Genomic DNA, 20,945 nt, shown 5'->3' on the forward strand with positions numbered 1-20,945 from the left:
GAGCTGGGATCTGCTTTGTCAGCATTACACCTCCAACACAGGAATCATGTGCCGTGTCTTGGCAGGTTGCTCTGCTGTATTGGATGTTCTCAGGGCTGGGGGGACGGAAATCCTGGGGTGAGATGGAGCTTGTCTGAGTTTGTACAGCACCTAACACAATGGAGTCTCAGGGGATGACTGGTTTTCCTAGGCACTACTGTAATACATCTAATAAATAACATACATCAGGGAACGCAATGGGTCCCGGGGCATGAGAGGGGCTCCTTCATGCTACCGTAATACACCTAATAAATAACATACAGCATGTAGCACAATCAGGTCCTGGCCCATGACTGTGGGCTCCCAGGCATTACCATTGTTTTGGGATTCTCCCATCACTTCGACGGACAAGTGTTCAGCTAGCGTTGCCCCATGTTCTGGGTGTATTTGTTTTATGGTTTCTCACGTGGGAAACAAGTCCGATCCTGGGTTTGCAAATGGGACTGCATGTCTCGCAGGTGTAGCCCTGGTTGGGGGGAGGGTTTGAGGGGTTGGCCTTACGATGTTCTCTCCTTTCCGGCAGAGACCTCACACGCCACTCCTCAGAAGTGGAGCCAGCACAATGGGATCCTGGTTCATGCCTGGGGCTCCCAGATGCTATGGTAACACACTTAATATACACTGTACAGCGCCTAGCACAATGAGGTGCTGGTCCATGACTGGGGCTCCCAGGTGCTACCATAAAATTAATACTAAAAATACAGCTGCTCAAAAAATGTCTCATGGTGCAGTTTTCAATTGGAAAATGCAGTTTTGTTGAAACGGAAACTGGGATTGTGTCAATTTGGATTAAATTTTGTGTCGTTTCCTTTTTCCTTCCAAAAATACTTTTTCTTTCCCAATTTATTTTCCAGCCTATTCTATTACAAAGGATATTAGCTATGATGCTATATGATTATACTTACATATTAAGCTTTAAGTTACATATAAAATAAAACATTCTGAAACGGAACAACACAATTCAATGTTACTAAACCAGAACATTCAGACTGACCTGAAAGAAATTTTGTTTTGTAAATTTTTGTTACGGGGCTTATTCCTTCACCCACTTACTTCCCTGGTCCTTCTCGCATGAACAGAGAGCAACAATACCCGAAGTCCAAAGGTACAAACAATTCGATGTTTATTGGGGTGAACTTCCAGCAAGCATGATTCCAGTTTCCTTCCTTAGTGTCCCCCTTCCCAGCTCTCACACCACAGAGCCTTACCTGTGTCCCTGTTCTCATTCCCCCCTTAGCAAAACAGGATTCCAATTCCCCCACCCCATTCCCATTCCCCCCACCCCTTACTTCTTGATTGACTGCAGACTATATAGTAAAACTTGAGTTCTGCTTAGCTATACCTTAACCAATCATTTTACTGACATTTAACTAACCAGTCCTAACATATTGTAACATGATTATTTAACCAATTATATCCCACCACCTTAATTAGTTTACACCCAGCAAAATTAATTATACAGCAGACAGGAACAATCACAGAACCAGACAGAGATTATACAGACAAACAATAGCAAAGTGGGAACTATAATGACAAAACAATACAGAAGTGAGGATTTCACATCCCAGCTATTGATAAGTGAGTTCTTGCCAGACAGGATGCTATCAAACTAAGTTTCCTTTTAAATTTTCTAGGCACTTCTCTTTCTCTGGAGGTGATGGGCATTATCAGGACTGTACTGTATTCCTAACAGCCCAATAGCGCCTTCTTTCAATGGGACTGGTTTGGAATGTGAGGAGGTGACCAGTCGCTTCCCAGCTTATGGCTGCCTCTGTTGCTTAGCCAAGGGCCTTAGCCTAAGAACAGGGCCTCAGACTGTCACAGTGAGAGAAGGCCCTTACACCGGCAGACAGTGATTTTGATTCTTTCTTTTATACCTCTATAACTAGCTAAGTGATAAGAATACACCTAAATTCTTAGAGTATAGGCCTTTACAGACAGGCCTGAATATCTATATCCTAACAATTTTCAAGTTGCTGGAAATTTCAAAATTCTCCCAATTTGGAACAAAAGCATATTTTGAAATTGCAGAATTTCCTGCGAAAGAGACATTTTCCTTCCGGTAGGGCTCTGAGAAATAGCAAACCAGTTAAAAATCCATTGCACCACTAGCAAGAAGCAGCTGCCATCTAGCCGACTACAAGCCATCAGGAACAGTATCCCCGATAATGTCATGGCGAACCTGGTGGCTGAACTTTGTGACTTTGTCCTCACCCATAACTATTTCACATTTGGGGACAATGTATACCTTCAAATCAGCGGCACTGCGATGGGTACCCGAATGGCCCCACAGTATGCTAACATTTTTATGGCTGACTTAGAACAACGCTTCCTCAGCTCTCCTCCCCTAATGCCCCTACTCTACTTGCGCTACATTGATGACATCTTCACCATCTGGACCCATGGAAAAGAAGCCCTTGAGGAATTCCACCATGATTTCAACAATTTCCATCCCACCATCATAGAATCATAGAATCATAGAATATCAGGGTTGGAAGGGACCCCAGAAGGTCATCTAGTCCAACCCCCTGCTCAAAGCAGGACCAAGTCCCAGTTAAATCATCCTAGCCAGGGCTTTGTCAAGCCTGACCTTAAAAACCTCTAAGGAAGGAGATTCTACCACCTCCCTAGGTAACGCATTCCAGTGTTTCACCACCCTCTTAGTGAAAAAGTTTTTCCTAATATCCAATCTAAACCTCCCCCATTGCAACTTGAGACCATTACTCCTCGTTCTGTCATCTGCTACCATTGAGAACAGTCTAGAGCCATCCTCTTTGAAACCCCCTTTCAGGTAGTTGAAAGCAGCTATCAAATCCCCCCTCATTCTTCTCTTCTGCAGACTAAACAATCCCAGCTCCCTCGGCCTCTCCTCATAAGTCATGTGCTCTAGACCCCTAATCATTTTTGTTGCCCTTCGCTGTACTCTTTCCAATTTATCCACATCCTTCTTGTAGTGTGGGGCCCAAAACTGGACACAGTACTCCAGATGAGGCCTCACCAGTGTCGAATAGAGGGGAACGATCACGTCCCTCGATCTGCTCGCTATGCCCCTACTTATACATCCCAAAATGCCATTGGCCTTCTTGGCAACAAGGGCACACTGCTGACTCATATCCAGCTTCTCATCCACTGTCACCCCTAGGTCCTTTTCCGCAGAACTGCTGCCGAGCCATTCGGTCCCTAGTCTGTAGCGGTGCATTGGATTCTTCCATCCTAAGTGCAGGACCCTGCACTTATCCTTATTGAACCTCATTAGATTTCTTTTGGCCCAATCTTCCAATTTGTCTAGGTCCTTCTGTATCCTATCCCTCCCCTCAGCGTATCTACCACTCCTCCCAGTTTAGTATCATCCGCAAATTTGCTGAGAGTGCAATCCACACCATCCTCCAGATCATTTATGAAGATATTGAACAAAACGGGCCCCAGGACCGACCCCTGGGGCACTCCACTTGACACCGGCTGCCAACTAGACATGGAGCCATTGATCACTACCCGTTGAGCCCGACAATCTAGCCAGCTTTCTACCCACCTTATAGTGCATTCATCCAGCCCATACTTCCTTAACTTGCTGACAAGAATGCTGTGGGAGACCGTGTCAAAAGCTTTGCTAAAGTCAAGAAACAATACATCCACTGCTTTCCCTTCATCCACAGAACCAGTAATCTCATCATAAAAGGCGATTAGATTAGTCAGGCATGACCTTCCCTTGGTGAATCCATGCTGACTGTTCCTGATCACTTTCCTCTCCTCTAAGTGCTTCAGGATTGATTCTTTGAGGACCTGCTCCATGATTTTTCCAGGGACTGAGGTGAGGCTGACCGGCCTGTAGTTCCCAGGATCCTCCTTCTTCCCTTTTTTAAAGATGGGCACTACATTAGCCTTTTTCCAGTCATCCGGGACTTCCCCCGTTCGCCACGAGTTTTCAAAGATAATGGCCAAGGGCTCTGCAATCACAGCCGCCAATTCCCTCAGCACTCTCGGATGCAATTCGTCCGGCCCCATGGACTTGTGCACGTCCAGCTTTTCTAAATAGTCCCTAACCACCTCTATCTCTACAGAGGGCTGGCCATCTCTTCCCCATTTTGTGATGCCCAGCACAGCAGTCTGGGAGCTGACCTTGTTAGTGAAAACAGAGGCAAAAAAAGCATTGAGTACATTAGCTTTTTCCACATCCTCTGTCACTAGCTTGCCTCCCTCATTCAGTAAGGGGCCCACACTTTCCTTGGCTTTCTTCTTGTTGCCAACATACCTGAAGAAACCCTTCTTGTTACTCTTGACATCTCTTGCTAGCTGCAGCTCCAGGTGCGATTTGGCCCTCCTGATATCTTTCCTACATGACCGAGCAATATTTTATACTCTTCCCTGGTCATATGTCCAACCTTCCACTTCTTGTAAGCTTCTTTTTTATGTTTAAGATCCGCTAGGATTTCACCATTAAGCCAAGCTGGTCGCCTGCCATATTTACTATTCTTTCGACTCATCGGGATGGTTTGTCCCTGTAACCTCAACAGGGATTCCTTGAAATACAGCCAGCTCTCCTGGACTCCCTTCCCTTTCATGTTAGTCCCCCAGGGGATCCTGGCCATCTGTTCCCTGAGGGAGTCAAAGTCTGCTTTCCTGAAGTCCAGGGTCCGTATCCTGCTGCTTACCTTTCTTCCCTGCGTCAGGATCCTGAACTCAACCAACTCATGGTCACTGCCTCCCAGATTCCCATCCACTTTTGCTTCCCCCACTAATTCTACCCGGTTTGTGAGCAGCAGGTCAAGAAAAGCGCTCCCCCTAGTTGGCTCCCCTAGCACTTGCACCAGGAAATTGTCCCCTACGCTTTCCAAAAACTTCCTGGATTGTCTATGCACCGCTGTATTGCTCTCCCAGCAGATATCAGGAAAATTAAAGTCACCCATGAGAATCAGGGCATGCGATCTAGTAGCTTCCGTGAGTTGCCGGAAGAAAGCCTCATCCACCTCATCCCCCTGGTCCGGTGGTCTATAGCAGACTCCCACCATGACATCACTCTTGTTGCACACACTTCTAAACTTAATCCAGAGACACTCAGGTTTTTCCACAGTTTCGTACCGGAGCTCTGAGCAGTCATACTGCTCCCTTACATACAGTGCTACTCCCCCACCTTTTCTGCCCTGCCTGTCCTTCCTGAACAGTTTATAACCATCCATGACTGTACTCCAGTCATGTGAGTTATCCCACCAAGTCTCTGTTATTCCAATCACGTCATAATTCCTTGACATCACCAGGACCTCCAGTTCTCCCTGCTTGTTTCCAAGGCTTTGTGCATTTGTATATAAGCACTTGAGATAACCTGTTGATCGCCCCTCATTCCCAGTATGAGGCAGGAGCCCTCCCCTCACAGACATTCCTGCCTGTGCTTCCTCCCGGTATCCCGCTTTCCCACTTACCTCAGGGCTTTGGTCTCCTTCCCCCGGTGAACCTAGTTTAAAGCCCTCCTCACTAGGTTAGCCAGCCTGCTGGCAAAGATGTTCTTCCCTCTCTTCGTAAGATGGAGCCCGTCTCTGCCCAGCACTCCTCCTTCATGGAACACCATCCCATGGTCAAAGAATCCAAAGCCTTCTCTCCGACACCACCTGCGTAGCCATTCGTTGACCTCCACGATTCGACGGTCCCTACCCAGGCCTTTTCCTTCCACGGGGAGGATGGACGAGAACACCACTTGCGCCTCCAACTCCTTTATCCTTCTTCCCAGAGCCACGTAGTCCGCAGTGATCCGCTCAAGGTCATTCTTGGCAGTATCATTGGTGCCCACGTGGAGAAGCAGGAAGGGGTAGCGATCCGAGGGCTTGATGAGTCTCGGCAGTCTCTCCGTCACATCACGAATCTTAGCCCCTGGCAAGCAGCAGACTTCTCGGTTTTCCCGGTCAGGGCGGCAGATAGATGACTCAGTCCCCCGGAGGAGAGAGTCCCCGACCACCACCACCCGCCTTCTCCTCTTGGGAGTGGTGGTCGTGGAACCCCCAACCTCAGGACATCGCATCTCATGCCTCCCAACCAGCGGAGTCTCCTTCTGCTTTCTTCCCCCAGACATATCATCTGGTCCACTCTCCGCATTGGTACCTGTGGAGAGAACATGAAAGCGGTTAGTTACCTGTGTCTGTGTTACTGGAACCCGGACATTCCGCTTACCTCTTCTGGAGGTCACATGTTGCCAAGCTTCTTCACTGGCCTCTTGGCTCCTCTGTGCAACCTGCTCTATATCTTTAGAGCTTTGTGCCCCTAGAAGGCTATCCTGAGTTTGGTCCAGAAAATCCTCAGTCTCTTGTATACAACGCAGGGTCGTTACCTGTTGCTCCAGACCTTCAATCTTCTCTTCCAATATGGAGACCAGCTTGCACTTTGTACAGACAAAGTCGCTTCTGTCCTGTGGAAGAAAGACAAACATGGCACATCCAGTGCAGGTCACAACAGCTGAACCCCCCCCTTCCATATCACCTACCTACTATGAGCTTCCTCAGAGACGTTGGCAAGATGTAAGCCTCACTGGGCTCACTCCAGGCGAACTCCCAGGCAAACTCCTGCTGTGAGCTGCTCTGCTGTCCCCGCTGCTCAGCTGGTTCGCTGCCGCTCAGCTGGTATCAACCTCAGCCTGGACCAGTCCACACAAGAGATCCACTTCCTGGACACCACGGTGCTAATAAGCGATGGTCACATAAACACCACCCTATACCCGAAACCTACTGACCGCTATTCCTACCTACATGCCTCTAGCTTTCATCCAGATCATACCACACGATCCATTGTCTACAGCCAAGCTCTACGATACAACCGCATTTGCTCCAACCCCTCAGACAGAGACAAACACCTACAAGATCTCTATCAAGCATTCTTACAACTACAATACGCACCTGCTGAAGTGAAGAAACAGATTGACAGAGCCAGAAGAGTACCCAGAAGTCACCTACTACAGGACAGGCCCAACAAAGAAAATAACAGAACGCCAGTAGCCATCACCTTCAGCCCCCAACTAAAAGCTCTCCAACGCATCATCAGGGATCTACAACCTATCCTGAAGGATGACCCATCACTCTCACAGATCTTGGGAGACAGGCCAGTCCTTGCTTACAGACAGCCCCCCAACCTGAAGCAAATACTCACCAGCAACCACACACCACACAACAGAACCACTAACCCAGGAACCTACCCTTGAAACAAAGCCTGTTGCCAATTGTGTCCACATATCTATTCAGGGGACACCATCATAGGGCCTAATCACATCAGCCACACTATCAGAAGCTCGTTCACCTGCACATCTACCAATGTGATATATGCCATCATGTGTCAGCAATGCCCCTCTGCCATGAACATTAGTCAAACTGGACAGTCTCTACTTAAAAGAATAAATGGACACAAATCAGACGTCAAGAATTATAACGTTCAAAAACCAGTTGGAGAACACTTCAATCTCTCTGGTCACTCGATTACAGACCTAAAAGTTGCAATGCTTCAATAAAAAACTTCAAAAACAGACTCCAATGAGAGACTGCTGAATTGGAATTAATTTGCAAACTGGATACAATTAACTTAGGCTTGAATAGAGACTGGGAGTGGATGGGCCATTACACAAAATAAAACTGTTCCCCCATGTTTATTTCTCCCCCCTCCACTCCCCACTGTTCCTCAGACGTTCTTGTCAACTGCTGGAAATGGCCCACCGTGATTATCACTACAAAAGGATTTTCCTCCCCGCTCTCCTGCTGGTAATAGCTCACCTTAAGTGTGTATGGTAACACCCATTGTTTCATGTTCTCTGTGTATATAAATCTCCCCACTGTATTTTCCACTGAATGCATCCGATGAAGTGAGCTGTAGCTCACAAAAGCTTATGCTCAAATAAATTTGTTAGTCTCTAAGGTGCCACAAGTACTCCTTTTCTTTCTGCCATCTCGTGTCCATACAAGGCTATTGCAGGTGACACATTGCATCCTGCTGTTTGCAGTCAACACAAACTTTTGGCATGGGCAGCATGAAAAACCAGCTCTTGTTGCCCATGAGGAAATGCACCCCTAATAGACTGTGGGGTGCCACCCTGACCTGGTGCTAACTGCAGTCAAAGTGGTAAATCAAGGCATGATTAACCCCATCACCCCCAGGGGAAATGGAGGGATGCTCTGATTACAGCTTGCTTTCCATCCATAGCACAAACTGCGTGTCTCCTTCCATGAATGCCCCGTGTGCTCTACTGGGGGCTGTTCTCAACCCCTGATCAACCTAGGGTCTCTTGGCTTACTCTTCAGAACAATGGTGGTCTGCCAGTTTTGGTTGGATGTATTCCTGGAGGTTTCATCACATGACTTTATCTTTAATTCAAGATTAATTTTTAATTCTTGGCAACTCCAGAACAATCCTGGAGGGTTGGCAACCCCACAGCTGCTCCATCAAAATATTTCACAATCCGCAGGCTGATTTTCTTTGTCCTCTGGACAGTGAAGTTTGGTGGACAGTCAGGGTCTCCCACACTGCACCATGAGCAAAGGGCTGGAATAGCCACATTTTGGGAGGGCGGTAGGAAGTCTGGGATACGGGTGGTTGGACTTGGGCCCACGGAATGCAGTGTAGATGCTCAAGCCCTAGGTTAACAAACTCCGGTCTGCTAACTCGAGTCCTACTAACCCTGGGCTTACACTGCAGGGTAGACAGACCCCTTCCTGCCCAGCATGCTGGCTTTTGTGGAGCCCATTCTCAGGTGCCCTTCTCTCCCTTTTCATTAGATAGGGAGTGTAGGCGCTATGTGAAAGTTAGACACTGCAATGCCTGCGTTTTCATCCTGATTGGGGATGGGAACATTTTTCAAAATGTCCAACGTTTTCACGGGACAGGAATGCCACCCCGACCTAGTACTGAGTACTCTTGAAAAGCCAGCTACTTCATTTAGGCCCCTTAATGAGAGTTGAGCTCTTTGGAAAACCTGGTGCTTTGCACCTCCGACTCTGAAATGCTTCAAAGATGAAGGCCCCAGGGCTTGTAAAGCAAATACAAACACAGTCCCCTTCCAAATTTTTCATTTTGATATTCATCTCGGTCGACACCACGCTGCCCACAGGTGCTGACTTTTGGTTTTGCCGGTGGGTGTCCCATCTCTGCCCCGCCCCTTCCCCCTGACGCTCTGCCCCCTCTCCACTTCTTCCTGCCCCCTCCCCCAAGAGCGCCTGCCCTGAGTTCCTCCCGCCTGCTCCTCTCTGCCCCCTTCCCCAAGGCCGCCGTGCCCGCTCACCTGCTGCTCGCTCCTTTCTGCCCCCTCCTGCCTTAAGGGGGGATGATGGGGGGAGGGGGCACAGAGGACTTAGTGGCAGGAGCTGCCCAACATCTGCTGGGTGGGGCCACAGAACAGCTGATCGGTCAGGCCGTGGAACAGCTGATCAGCAGGTGGGGCCTCCTAACAGCTGGTCTGAGGCCTGCCCCGAGCCAGAGGCGCAACCACTGTTGCCGGTGGGTGCTGAGCACCCTGTATTTTTTTTCCCTTGGGTGCTTGAGCCCCAGAGCACCCACAGAGTCAGCACCTATGACACTGCCACTAATTTTTCAGCTTTTGTTCTGCTTCCGCAGAAGTTGTTGGCTGGAGGTTCGGCGTGGGTGCATTTGGGGGTTGTAGTGTACCAGAATTGGGGCAGAATCTCTCTAAGCAGTTTGAGCTCCCTTCGGGGCCATTCCTCTCCTCGGGGGGAGGGGAGGGGCGGAAGCCACCCGACCCAACCAATCAGCAGTGGGTGTACGTAGCCAGGCCTTGTATGTCTCTAATAAGATTCCAGGATGCTTGTCGAGTCTAGCTGTGCTGCAGTCGCATTTCAGATTGCAGTGTAGACATTCCCTTAAAATGACAGCACTTTAAACAACGAGATTTATCATTGTGGAACATTGTTAAGCTGGAGGGTATTCATGCCTGCCATCAAGTGGGTCTTTGATTTACAGGCAACCACAAACCTTGTTAAAGCTCAAGCTGTGCACCCTTCTTTCAGGCTAAAAGGAAGGGGCAATTAAATGCCCCTGTGTGTAGTGATAGCTGGAACAATAGGAGGCTACCGCCCAAGGCACTGGGCCACAGAGGTGAGACACTTGGTCTGAGGGGTTTCCCTGATTGCAAAAGCAGGAGCGTGGGGAACAATTGATTGTGTTTGTGTGAGAGAGAGGCAGAAAGCCAGCAGACAGCCAGAGAAGCCGTCGTGAACATGGCCCTGGAAGAAAGTCTGGACAGAGATCTTCTGGCATTCAGGACTGGCTGGCGAGGCAGACGTGGATTTCTGAGCAAGAAAGCTGCCTGTTCTTTGTTCCTACTGTATTTGGGGAAACAAGGCCCTTGTGTCTACCATCTATAAACAAACAAGGAAATACCTGACCCGCTGTGATGTTCTGGGGACTTTCCATACTAGTAAGGGGGTCTGTCACTGCCTGCGCTGTAAGCCTTTGTGCCATGGGGCTCTGCTGCAGATCTCCAACACCAGTAGCCAGCCCACAAGCCAAGGTCTCCCCCTGGCTCTCCCCAGCCCTGTTAATCTTTGTAGGGGGACAACAACAGCCCCTCTAGTGCTGTCTCCCCAAATCCATCCTCCTTGAGGTTTTACTTACCAGACATTTGGACTGTTCCCCTCCTGTTTGTCACTTCTGAAGACGTGAAACCAGTCTCCCAGCCACCAGCTTACTTTGCGCACCCAGGCCATGCCGTTTGCCCCTCAGAGATCCACTTGGGATGAAAATAAACAACATTTATAGAATAGAGAATTCCCAGATTCAGAGACAGGAAAGCAACCACATACAGGTGACATAGAACATAAACTGAAAGCTGCAGCCTCAGGCATGACACTTTCCTATTAGATGAAATCCCATTTCTCGTGATATCTATGGCCTGAAATGACTTTCCCAGCTTACCCCGAAAGGATTCAGCATTCACGGGCGCCCTCCCATCTCGAGACTGTCCCTCAAGTTCTGGATCCAAACCCTCCATCCCAAGGTTGTTTTAAAAAGTCTTAGGATTTGGGGTTTTTTTTTATTATCTCAACCCACGGTGATGCCTGGTTAATCAAAATGGGAAAACTCTCTCCTGACTCGGTGCGCTTTGCAATTTCGAGATGTCTCCCATGGTTTTCTGTTTGGTCTAATGGCCCACCATTGTCTTACCCTGGGACTGGGTGACAGAGAGAAACTCAAAACCGATTTTGCGTAAACGACAGGGTTGGGAAGTACCTGTGTCTGCTTGCCCCAGTGAGCAGCAAAGCTCACAGATTCTGAGCCCCGTTTTCTATATGCACAAAGACATACATTCATAGCCCCAACATAGCTCATACGGACCATCAAATGCAGAGCATGACAAGTTTTCCTATAGGACCTCACCCCATATAGTTTTATGTATAACACAGACAACCAGTTAAACTGCTCCTTCGGGGCGGGGGGGGGGGGTGTTAAACCTGCTGTCCTCCCCTTGGGACGTCTACATCCTGATGGTCACTCTCACATCATCAGTTTCTCCTCTGAATGGCAAGACCCTGCCAAAACCCAAATATTGGCTCTCTGCTCGGGCCTGCGGGGTGGCAATATAATAACAGAGCTTGGCTGTGTTCCTACTCCCTGTGATCAAAAAAGAGAGGCTGAGCTCAAAAATGATCCTTAATCTAATTATTATAATTACTACCAAAAACATGGTAGCACCCAGGGGAGACATTGTACAAGCATATGGTAACACACTGGGCCATGTGCCAAATAGCTCAGCATAAAACCAGAGCTAGGATCTGTCTGGCTATGAGCGACAGACAGAGGGGAGCCTAGTGGCTGGAGAACTGTGCAAGAAGATCCCATTTCTATTCCCAGGTCTGCCCTGTGGCTGATGTTGGCCACTCCCCCCTCGCCCCTGTGCTCCAGCTTTCCTATCTGTAAAATGGGAATAATGACACTGACCTCCGGTGTAAAGCACTTTGAGATCTACAGATGAAAATCTCCAGATAAGAGCTTGGCATTCCCGTTGCTCCGGCATGACCTCAATGTCCCTATGCAAAGCAAAAAACAACAACAACAAGGAGTCTGGTGGCAAGTTAAAGACTAGCAGATTTATTTGGGCATAAGCTTTCATGAAGCAAGATGTTAACATGACCCTGAGAACCCCTCAAAGCCAACTGGGGTCCCGGTTGTAGATCAGCAGCTCCTCACAGGCCTGACAAACTCCTCACTGCACCTAACACCCCACTTTCACGGTCTTTATCTGTGAATGGTGTCGTGTGAGGTGTCAGATGAAAGCCAGCAACGCCCAGGTTGTTCACGTCCTTGTGCAATGCGTGTACTGACCCTCTACAAGGAGTTATGTGCATTCACTGAAAAATAGATTGTAATGTCTGTAACCACACAGAGGTGACAAGCTGGTTTTCCGCCAGACAAAGCTTTTCTATTCATCTAGCCCTCTCCCCAGTGTAAATTAAGCACCATGGGTTAATACAATAGCAGCCCCATCTGCATACAGAATCGACAGAAGGACGTGAAATCAACAGAGAAGAGCTCCCCCCCCACCTACCCCAACCTCAATGGCATGAAGACATGAATATTCTGCCGTGGGAGAGCACAACTGGCTCTGTGTAGAGACACACCATGGGTGGCTGTGACAATGCCCACACCACAATAAATTCATCTGGCCCCGAGGTCTATTTCACCCACCCTCTGGCCCCAGTGTCACCCTCTGGCCCATATTCCAACCTTCCAAATGGTGGAGCAGTCACAAAGTGCTCCCCGTTATTAAAACAATAACCTGCTTCCTCTCTCACCCCCACAACAACACATACACGCCTTCAAAATTACCCCAGGGTCAGGGACAGGCAAGTAGGGTTCACCAAGAACAATCAGCTTTGGCAACCACAGTGGCCCTGTGGGGAAGAACGCAGAAAGCCCAGCTCTGGGGTGCTAGTGGTGAGGTGTACCTCAGCAACACCCCCAGCTTAACAACTGTGCCAGGATGCAGCTGCTGGATGCTCTCCAAATGACCTTCCTAGACCAAGGAAGTGATCTATAGTAGACACCTTCCCAGGCTGACCTAATCTACTGGGATGTACAGAGATACCACAGTGATGGGCAATATAGAAATTCTATCTAGCTAGCTAGATGGATGGGTATATGGGGATGGATAGATAGATAGATAGATAGATACAGGGGTGAAAGACGGATGGATAGAGGGGTATGTATGGAAATAGACAGATAAATATATTGGTGTTTTGGGGAATGGATGGATGGATGGATGGATAAAGAGGGGTGTGTATTTAGATGGATGGAAGTAGAGGGATGTGTACGGAACTAGATATGTAGGATGGATGGATGGATGGAAAAGGGTGTGTATGGGTTTAGATGTGTAGATGCGTGGATGGATACAGGGGTGTGTATGTGGATGGATGGAGGGGTTGAGTGGAGGGATGGATGGATGGATAGATAGAAAGGTATGTATTTGGATGTATATATGTATGTATGGATGGAGAAAGGGTTGTGTATTTGGGTGAATGGATGGATGGATAGAGGGATTGGGTGGAGGGATGGATGGATAAAGACTTGTGTATTTGGATGGATGGATGGAGGGGTTCGATGGATGGATGGATGGATGGATGGATGGATGGATGGATGGAGGTTGGGTGAAAGGATGGATGGATGGATGGATAGAGGTTGGGTGAAAGGATGGATTGATGGATGGATGGATGGATGGATAAAGGCTTGTGTATTTGGATGTATGTATGTATGTATGGATGGATGGATGGATGGAGGAGTTGGGTGGAGGGATGGACAGAGGGGTCAAGTGGAGGGATGGAGGGATGGATAGAGGGGTGTATATTTGGATGGCTGGATAAAGGAATGGATGGATAGAGGGGTTGGGTGGAGGGATGGATGGACAGAAAGAAGGTTGTGTATTCATTGTATCTACTAACAACGTCACCGCCCTAGCTAGCTACACACACGCTGTTCCTCCGCCTGGTTTCTGGCAGCGTCTTCAGCACAGAACACCATGAGCACCAGAGGGCTCACAGACTATCTAAACAGTGGTTCTCAGCTAGGAGTACACATACCCCCTGGGGTATGCAGAGGTCTTCCAGGGGGTACATCAACCCATCTAGCTATTTACCTAGTTTTAGAACAGGCTATACAAAAAGCACTGGCAAGTTAGCACAAACTAAAATTTCATACAGACAATGACTTGTTTATACCATTCTATATACTATCCACTGAAATGTAAGTACAATATATATATTCCGATTGATTTATTTGCTAACAAATATGGTAAAAATGAGAAAGTCAGCGATTTATCAGTACTAGTGTGGCTGTGACACTTTTGTATTTTTATGTCTGATTTTGTTCCTACTGTACTCCTGAAAGGAGTACAGTAGTGGGGAAAGGTTGAGAGTCACTTCGTAGACACAGGAGAGCTAGCTGGACACTAGGAGAAGCACATTAGCCTTGCTCCAGGGGAGTTCAGGAAGATTCAGCCAGAATTCCCTCCAAGGGAGTCCATGCCACCCCCAACCTCCCTTTTTGGTGGTGTAGCAGCTGGCTTACTGCTCCACGCCCAGCCAGTGCAGAAAGGGCAAAAGTCTGCCCGAGAATGTGTACGTCAAAGCAGAGGGAGTGTGTTGCATGTGAGAGAGAGAGAATCTTCAGGAAACTGTGCGAGACAAAAAAGGGGCAGAGAGAGAACAATAGCGAGATAATGTGGTGGAGTACTAGAGAAAGAGAGAGTTTGCAAGATCGTGTGTGAATGTCTGTGCAAAAGAAAACTTGCAGGAGATTGTGTACGTGTGTGTATGAGAGAGAGAGAATGTGCAGGACATTTTGTGTGTGTGTGTGAGTCACTGCAAGAGAGAGAATGTACAGGATGTGGGTATGTGTCCGTGCAAAGGAGAATTTGCAGGCAGTTGTGTGTATCTGTGCAAAGGAGAATTTGCAGGTGGTTGTGTGTCTGTGCAAAGGAGAATTTGAGGAGGTTGTGTGTGTGTGCAAAGGAGACACACACATTTGCAGGAGGTTGTATATTTGGGGGCGGGGGGGAGAGAAGGGGGTGAAATTGAGCTTGAGACTTTTCAAACTGCCAATTCCTATTTGAATTTGTGAGGACCGCACATCCTCATTCACTAGACATCTCGGAAAAAAGTCTCCCCTTTGCGGCAGCCCAGATACCCCTTGCTGGCGGGAGAGCGACCCACAAGGTGCCCCTTGGCCCAACACCAGCTCTGGAACGCCCCACCCTGCTCCCGGCCTGACTTGGGTATCAGGAGCAGTCAGCTAGAGGGACTTTTTTCAGAGTAGCAGCCGTGTTAGTCTGTATTCGCAAAAAGAAAAGGAGTACTTGTGGCACCTTAGAGATTAACAAGTTTATTAGAGCATAAGCTTTCATGAGCTACAGCTCACTTCATCGGATGCATTTGCTGGAAAAAACAGAGGGGAGATTGATATACACACAGAGAGAACATGAAACAATGGGTTTATCATACACACTGTAAGGAGAAAGAAAAGGAGTACTTGTGGCACCTTAGAGACTAACAAATTTATTAGAGCATAAGCTTTCGTGAGCTACAGCTCACTTCATCGGATGCATCCGATTATCTGAGGAATATCTGAGGAACAGTGGGAGGTGGGGGGGGGGAGAAATAACATGGGGAAATAGTTTTACTTTGTGTAATGACTCATCCAAGGCAGCTCTCCCACCCCGTCTGCTGTGAATAACCCAAGGCCTTGACTCCCTGCCAGGCCATTCTCGAATCAGCCTCACGGGAAGGCGGGGAGGGGAAAACTGGCAACTCCCAGCACTTTATCAGTTTTATGCACATGCACAGCAGAGCTTCTGGGAAGTTGGAGTGGAGGCCTGGGTCCCAGAGGTCAGCCGAACCATGCTTGCTCTGTGCACAGCCCTAGCCGGGCTGCTGCTCCTGCTGCCCCTGCTGGGGAACCTGCTATTCCCCTACTGGTGGCAGGATCTGGTCATATCGCTGTCCATCATCCACAGGGGATACAGATGTCTGCGTCGGCTCCAACGCCACCCTCCCCTCACCCTGCTCGATACCTTCTTGGAGAAAGTGCAGAGCCACCCTGAGAAAGCCCTGCTGCTTTTCGGGGAGCAGGTCTACACCTACCGGGACATAGACCGGCGCAGCAGCCAGGTGGCTCGGGTCCTGCGGGACGGCGTGGGGCTGCAGGAAGGGGACTCGGTGGCCGTCTTCCTGCTGAACATCCCCGCCTATCTCTGGGTGTGGCTGGGGCTGGCGAAGATCGGCTGCGCCATGGCATGCCTGAACAGCAACATACGCGCCAAGTCCCTGCTGCATTCGCTCGACACCTGCAGGGCCACGGTGCTGCTGACCACCCCAGGTGAGTGGGGAGGCTGCTTCCACCTTGGATCACAAAAAGAAAAGGAGTACTTGTGGCACCTTAGCGACTAACAAATTTATTAGAGCATAAGCTTTCGTGAGCTACAGCTCACTTCATCGGATGCATTTTTGTAGCTCACGAAAGCTTATGCTCTAATAAATTTGTTAGTCTCTAAGGTGCCACAAGTACTCCTTTTCTTTTTGCGAATACAGACTAACACGGCTGCTACTCTGAAACCTTGGATCACGTCTCCTGGTGAGCTGGGACCAGCTGCATCCCGGGGATGCGCTCCACAGTGAGCTCCATCGCAGTGCAAGGTGTTCCTGCGGCAAGGGGGCAGGAGACTGCCCCTGCTGATTGGGTCTCTGATCCACCCCAGGGGCAGAGGCATGGGACCGCCACCAGATTAGGGGCAATTCACAACTTCACTGCCTTAGGGGATCTGACCTCTCATCTCAGCTTGGTGTAGTGGTTAGAGCCCAGGGCGCTAGGAACCAGGACACCTGCATTCTATCTTGGCTCTGGGAGGGGAGTGGGGCAGGGGTGAAAGTAACTTAAGGGACTTAACCAGTATGCAGGGCTGCAGGGGTCCTGAACAGGGCAGGCGGCTCAACTGGGTGGGGATGGGGGCAGACTTCCCCAGCCAGCCTGCCCTTCAGCGTGGCCCAGCAGTGATTTAAAGGGCTTGGGCCACTGCCGGGAGCCCCAGCCCTTTTAAATTGCCGGGTCCCTGGGAAGCTGCCCCTTTTGGCCCCCCCCGCAACAGCGGCCCTGCTGATAGGGGGCCCTGCTGATATGGTTGGGTGTGTATCGGCTCTTACTGGTACGCCATACCATACCAGCTTACGTTCACCTCTGGGGTGGGCTACAGTGATTACAGCAGGGGGTTGAGAGCCAGGACTACTGGGTTTTGTCCCCAGCTCTGGGAGGGGAGACGGCACTAGTGGTTAGAGCAGAGTGGGGCTGGGAGCCAGGACTCCTGGATTGTTCGCACAGGGGTCAACGACTGACTGCAGCGTGAGGGTGGTGAGTGGGGTCCCGACTGCACACAGGGCATTTGTTCTGCTCCTTACATCAAAGCCCTGCCAGTTGGGGGAGCGGGAGGCACCCATCTGTGGGTGTGCCTGGATCACAGCTGCATGACGCGGGTACCAGCATTTTGGAGACAACTAAAGCAAGAGCAGGCACTGTGCTCTGTGGGAAACCTGGCATGGATTTGGGGGCAGTCCTCCTTTGCCTCCTGTTCTAAACTGCTAGACCCCCAGAGCCAGGGATAGAACCCAGGAGTCCTGGCTCCCAGCCCCCCTGCTCTAACCACTAGCCCCCACTCCCCTCCCAGAGCCAGGGATAGAATCCAGAAGTCCTGGCTCCCAGCCCTCCCTCTGCTCTAGGTCAATGCCAGGTCCCCAGTTGCAGTCTCTCTCCATAAGGTAATTTTCTCAGGCCTGTGACCATTCTCAGCGTACCTGAATTTCCTGTCCCAGCTTGCCAGCAAAGGAGTTAAGTTGCCTGTTTACTCAGTTTCTAGGGTATAGTGCAGAGAGATTACGCACAGACTGAATCAAGGCCAAGGCTCAGCCAGTCAGGATTAAGAGGACAAGGGAAAGGTTCGGCAGTTCAAACCACTTGCCACGGTGCTGCTTTCCATTGTGTGTGCGCACTCACGTGTTTGTGTGTGGCTGTTTGCAGCTGTGTGTGCAGACGGGGGTTTGGAAGCATGTGTGCGTGTGGTTTGTGTGTGTGGCTGTGCCCTGCATGTGTGTTTGGGCAGGGGTGTGTGCACATTTGTCTAGGAGTATGTGCATGTAAGCATGGATGTGTATATTTGTGTGTCTGTGTGCTGGTCTAGGTGTGCATGGTAGTGTGTGTTTGTGTGTGGGTGTTTGTGTGTATTTATATACATGTGTGCTGGTCTAGAGGTGCGTGTTAGTGTGTGTTTGCATGTGTGTGTGCATGCATTTGTGTGTGTGTGTGGTTGTTTATGTGCATGTGTGCTGGTTTAGGTGTGTATGTTTAGTGTGTGTTTGTGTATGTGTGCGTGAATGCATTTGTGTGTGCATTTGTGGGGATTTATATGCATGTGTGCTGGTCTAGAGGTGTGTGCTGGTGTTTGTGTATGTGCGTGTGTGCATGCATTTGTGTATGTGTTCTTTTTTAATGCCTGTGCGTGCTTGATTGGTGATATTTGGCCAGTCCTGTCCTGTCTCTGTTTCTACAGATGAAAAGTGATTCACCAGGGATTCCTATTATTGTTCTGTGCGTGTGTATGGATACATCTATTTGTTCTGTGTATGTGTGAGAAAGTAAATGTGCATTTGTGTGCGCCGTTGGGTGCCTGTGTGTGTTTGAATGTGTGTGTTCTTCTGTGTGTGTGTAGGCATTGGTGTGTGTGCATTTGTTCATGGGTGTGTGCACCTGAATGTTTTTGTGGGTCTCTCTGCAAGTGCACCTGCATGGGTATGTATTTGTGTGTATGCCTGTGTGTGTCTATTGTTGTGTGTCTCTGTCTACGTGTGTTTTTGTGCATGTGTGTATACATTAGTTTGTGTGTCTGTATTTGTGTGTGTCTCTTGTGTGTGTATTTGTGTGCACCTATTTATATACCTGTGTGTGTGTCTGTGTGTGCGTGTGTTTGGCGGGGACTATCTAGCTCAGGGGTTTTCAGACTTTTGTACTGGTGACCCCTCTCACACAGCAAACCTTTGAGTGCAACCCTCCCTTATACATTAAAAACACTTTTTTATATATTTAACACCATTATAAATCCTGGAGGCAAAGCAGGGTTTGAGTTGGAGGCTGACAGCTCACGACTCCCCCATGTAATAACTTCATGATCCCCTGAGGGGTCCCGACCCCCAGTTTGAGAACCCCTGATCTAGCTCATGCTAAAGTCCCCTAGGAGTGTAATGCCTCTCTCAGAGTTTGAGGACAGAGTTATGATGACAGCCACACCCCAGCATACACATACATATCCAGCTTTGGCACCTAATAGAGGCAATAAAACTCCACAGCTATTAAGGTTAATCCCAGGCTACCAGGAGGGCATTGACAGGGGGAAACTGAAGCACACAGTGGGTCAGCGACTTGCCCAAGGCTGCACAGCCATTAAACCCTGCCTCTCCTGGCTCCAGTTGCTTGTCCTAATTGGGTCCTGTAGCCTTGAATGCTTTTAACTATACTCACGTGCGATGGTTGTTTTATAAATTCACGGGTTCCAGCCAGAAGGGACCATTGTCATTATCTGGTCTTAGCACAGGTCCAAGAACACAGGCCTAGAACTCCCCTGATCTAATCCCTGCGTGAACTAGAACGTATCTTTTAAAAAAACTTCCAATCCTGATTTAAAAACTGCCAGTGACAGAGCATTTCCCACCTCCCCTCGGTAAGTTACTCCAATGCTTAATCACTCTCCTTGGTAAAGGTGCAGAAGCCTTCTTTCCAGTCTGATTTTGTCTAGTTTCAACTTTGCCCAAACATTTCTGCTCTACTCCTCGCTGATTAGGCCGCAACTGGAGTATTGTGTCCCGTTCTGGGCACCATGTTTCAGGGCAGATGTGGACAAATTGGAGAAAGTCCAAAAAAGAGCAACAAAAAAAATATTAAAGATCTAGAAAACACGAATTATGAGGGAAGATTGAAAAAACAGGGTTTGTTTAGTCTGGAGGAGAGGGGACATGATGACAGATTTCAATTACATAAAAGACAGTTAAAAAGAAGAGGGTGAAAAATTGTTCTCGTTAACCTCTGAGGATAAGACAGAAAGCAAAATGCTTAAAATGCAGCAAGGATGGTTTAGGTTGGACATTAGGAAAAACTTCCTGTCACGGTGGTTAAGCACCGGAATAAATTGCCTAGGGAGGTTGTGGAATTTTCATCACTGGAGGTTTTTAAAAGCAGGTTAGACAAACACCTGTCAGGGATGGTCTAGTTACTACTTAGTCCTGCCTTGAGTGCAGGGGACTGGGCTAGATGACCTATTGAAGTCCCTAACAGTCCTACATTTCTATGACTCTGTGACTACAGGAATTTGTTTTGATTTCATCAACTTGCTTCTTTTTTGTGGTGGGGGGGGAAGCATTCTGAAAAAAATTGAGACATACAATTAAAAGGAAAGGAAGTTTTGAGATGAAAAAGTCATTCCAGCCCAACAAATTGCAATGTTTTGTTTGGAAAAGGTTCAAACGAACTGTTTTGAGCGTTTGGTTGGAAACGACTTTTTGCTTCCAAATTGTCTTTCGTTTTCATTTTGTTTGTTGAAAGCCTAAAAGCGCTTCAGATTGAGACTAAACCTTTCATCCCACTTGAAACGATTTTTGCCTCTGCTTTCGTGTCATCTAAAACTTTGAAAACTTTTTGCTTTGGGCTGATCCCAAATGATTTTCTTTCTCCCTTCGACTTTCCAAAATTGCCAAAGAACCGAAAAATTGGTTATTCGCCCAGCTCTAGTTAAAGTATTAGGCTGGGATCTGGAAAACTCCCGTCTGATTCCTAGCTCTTGCTCAGATTCTGGAGAGGGGCAAAATTTCACAAAGGACCCAGAGCCTCAAAGGCTGAAACTGACAGGA

At 48.6% G+C, this 20,945-nt stretch overlaps 2 protein-coding genes and 1 long non-coding RNA gene across 5 annotated transcripts in view; 1 reads left to right on the forward strand and 2 right to left on the reverse strand.

Annotated features, from left to right (window-relative positions):
• LOC119846933 overlaps positions 1 to 20,945 on the reverse strand; it is a 323,834-nt gene that overhangs the window by 225,235 nt on the left and 77,654 nt on the right. The window lies entirely within an intron of this gene.
• Positions 10,619 to 16,227, reverse strand: LOC119846955. Its single transcript, XR_005290033.2, has 3 exons — positions 16,146 to 16,227; positions 11,953 to 12,041; positions 10,619 to 10,744 (listed from the first exon to the last, which is right to left on the reverse strand). It is a non-coding gene; the product is annotated as an uncharacterized LOC119846955 (long non-coding RNA).
• SLC27A5 (solute carrier family 27 member 5) overlaps positions 15,813 to 20,945 on the forward strand; it is a 36,561-nt gene continuing 31,428 nt past the window's right edge. The window contains exon 1 of one of the 3 annotated variants that reach the window (XM_038381125.2): positions 15,813 to 16,380. In XM_038381125.2, coding sequence (XP_038237053.1) covers positions 15,903 to 16,380 — 478 coding nt within the window. In that variant the 5' untranslated portion in view covers positions 15,813 to 15,902. The remainder of the gene's footprint in view (positions 16,381 to 20,945) is intronic. The other 2 variants (XM_038381124.2, XM_038381126.2) reach the window with 2 other exon arrangements.

This window comes from Dermochelys coriacea, chromosome 23 (genome assembly GCF_009764565.3).
Source record: "Dermochelys coriacea isolate rDerCor1 chromosome 23, rDerCor1.pri.v4, whole genome shotgun sequence".
In the NCBI taxonomy this organism is placed as follows: Eukaryota; Metazoa; Chordata; order Testudines; family Dermochelyidae; genus Dermochelys; species Dermochelys coriacea.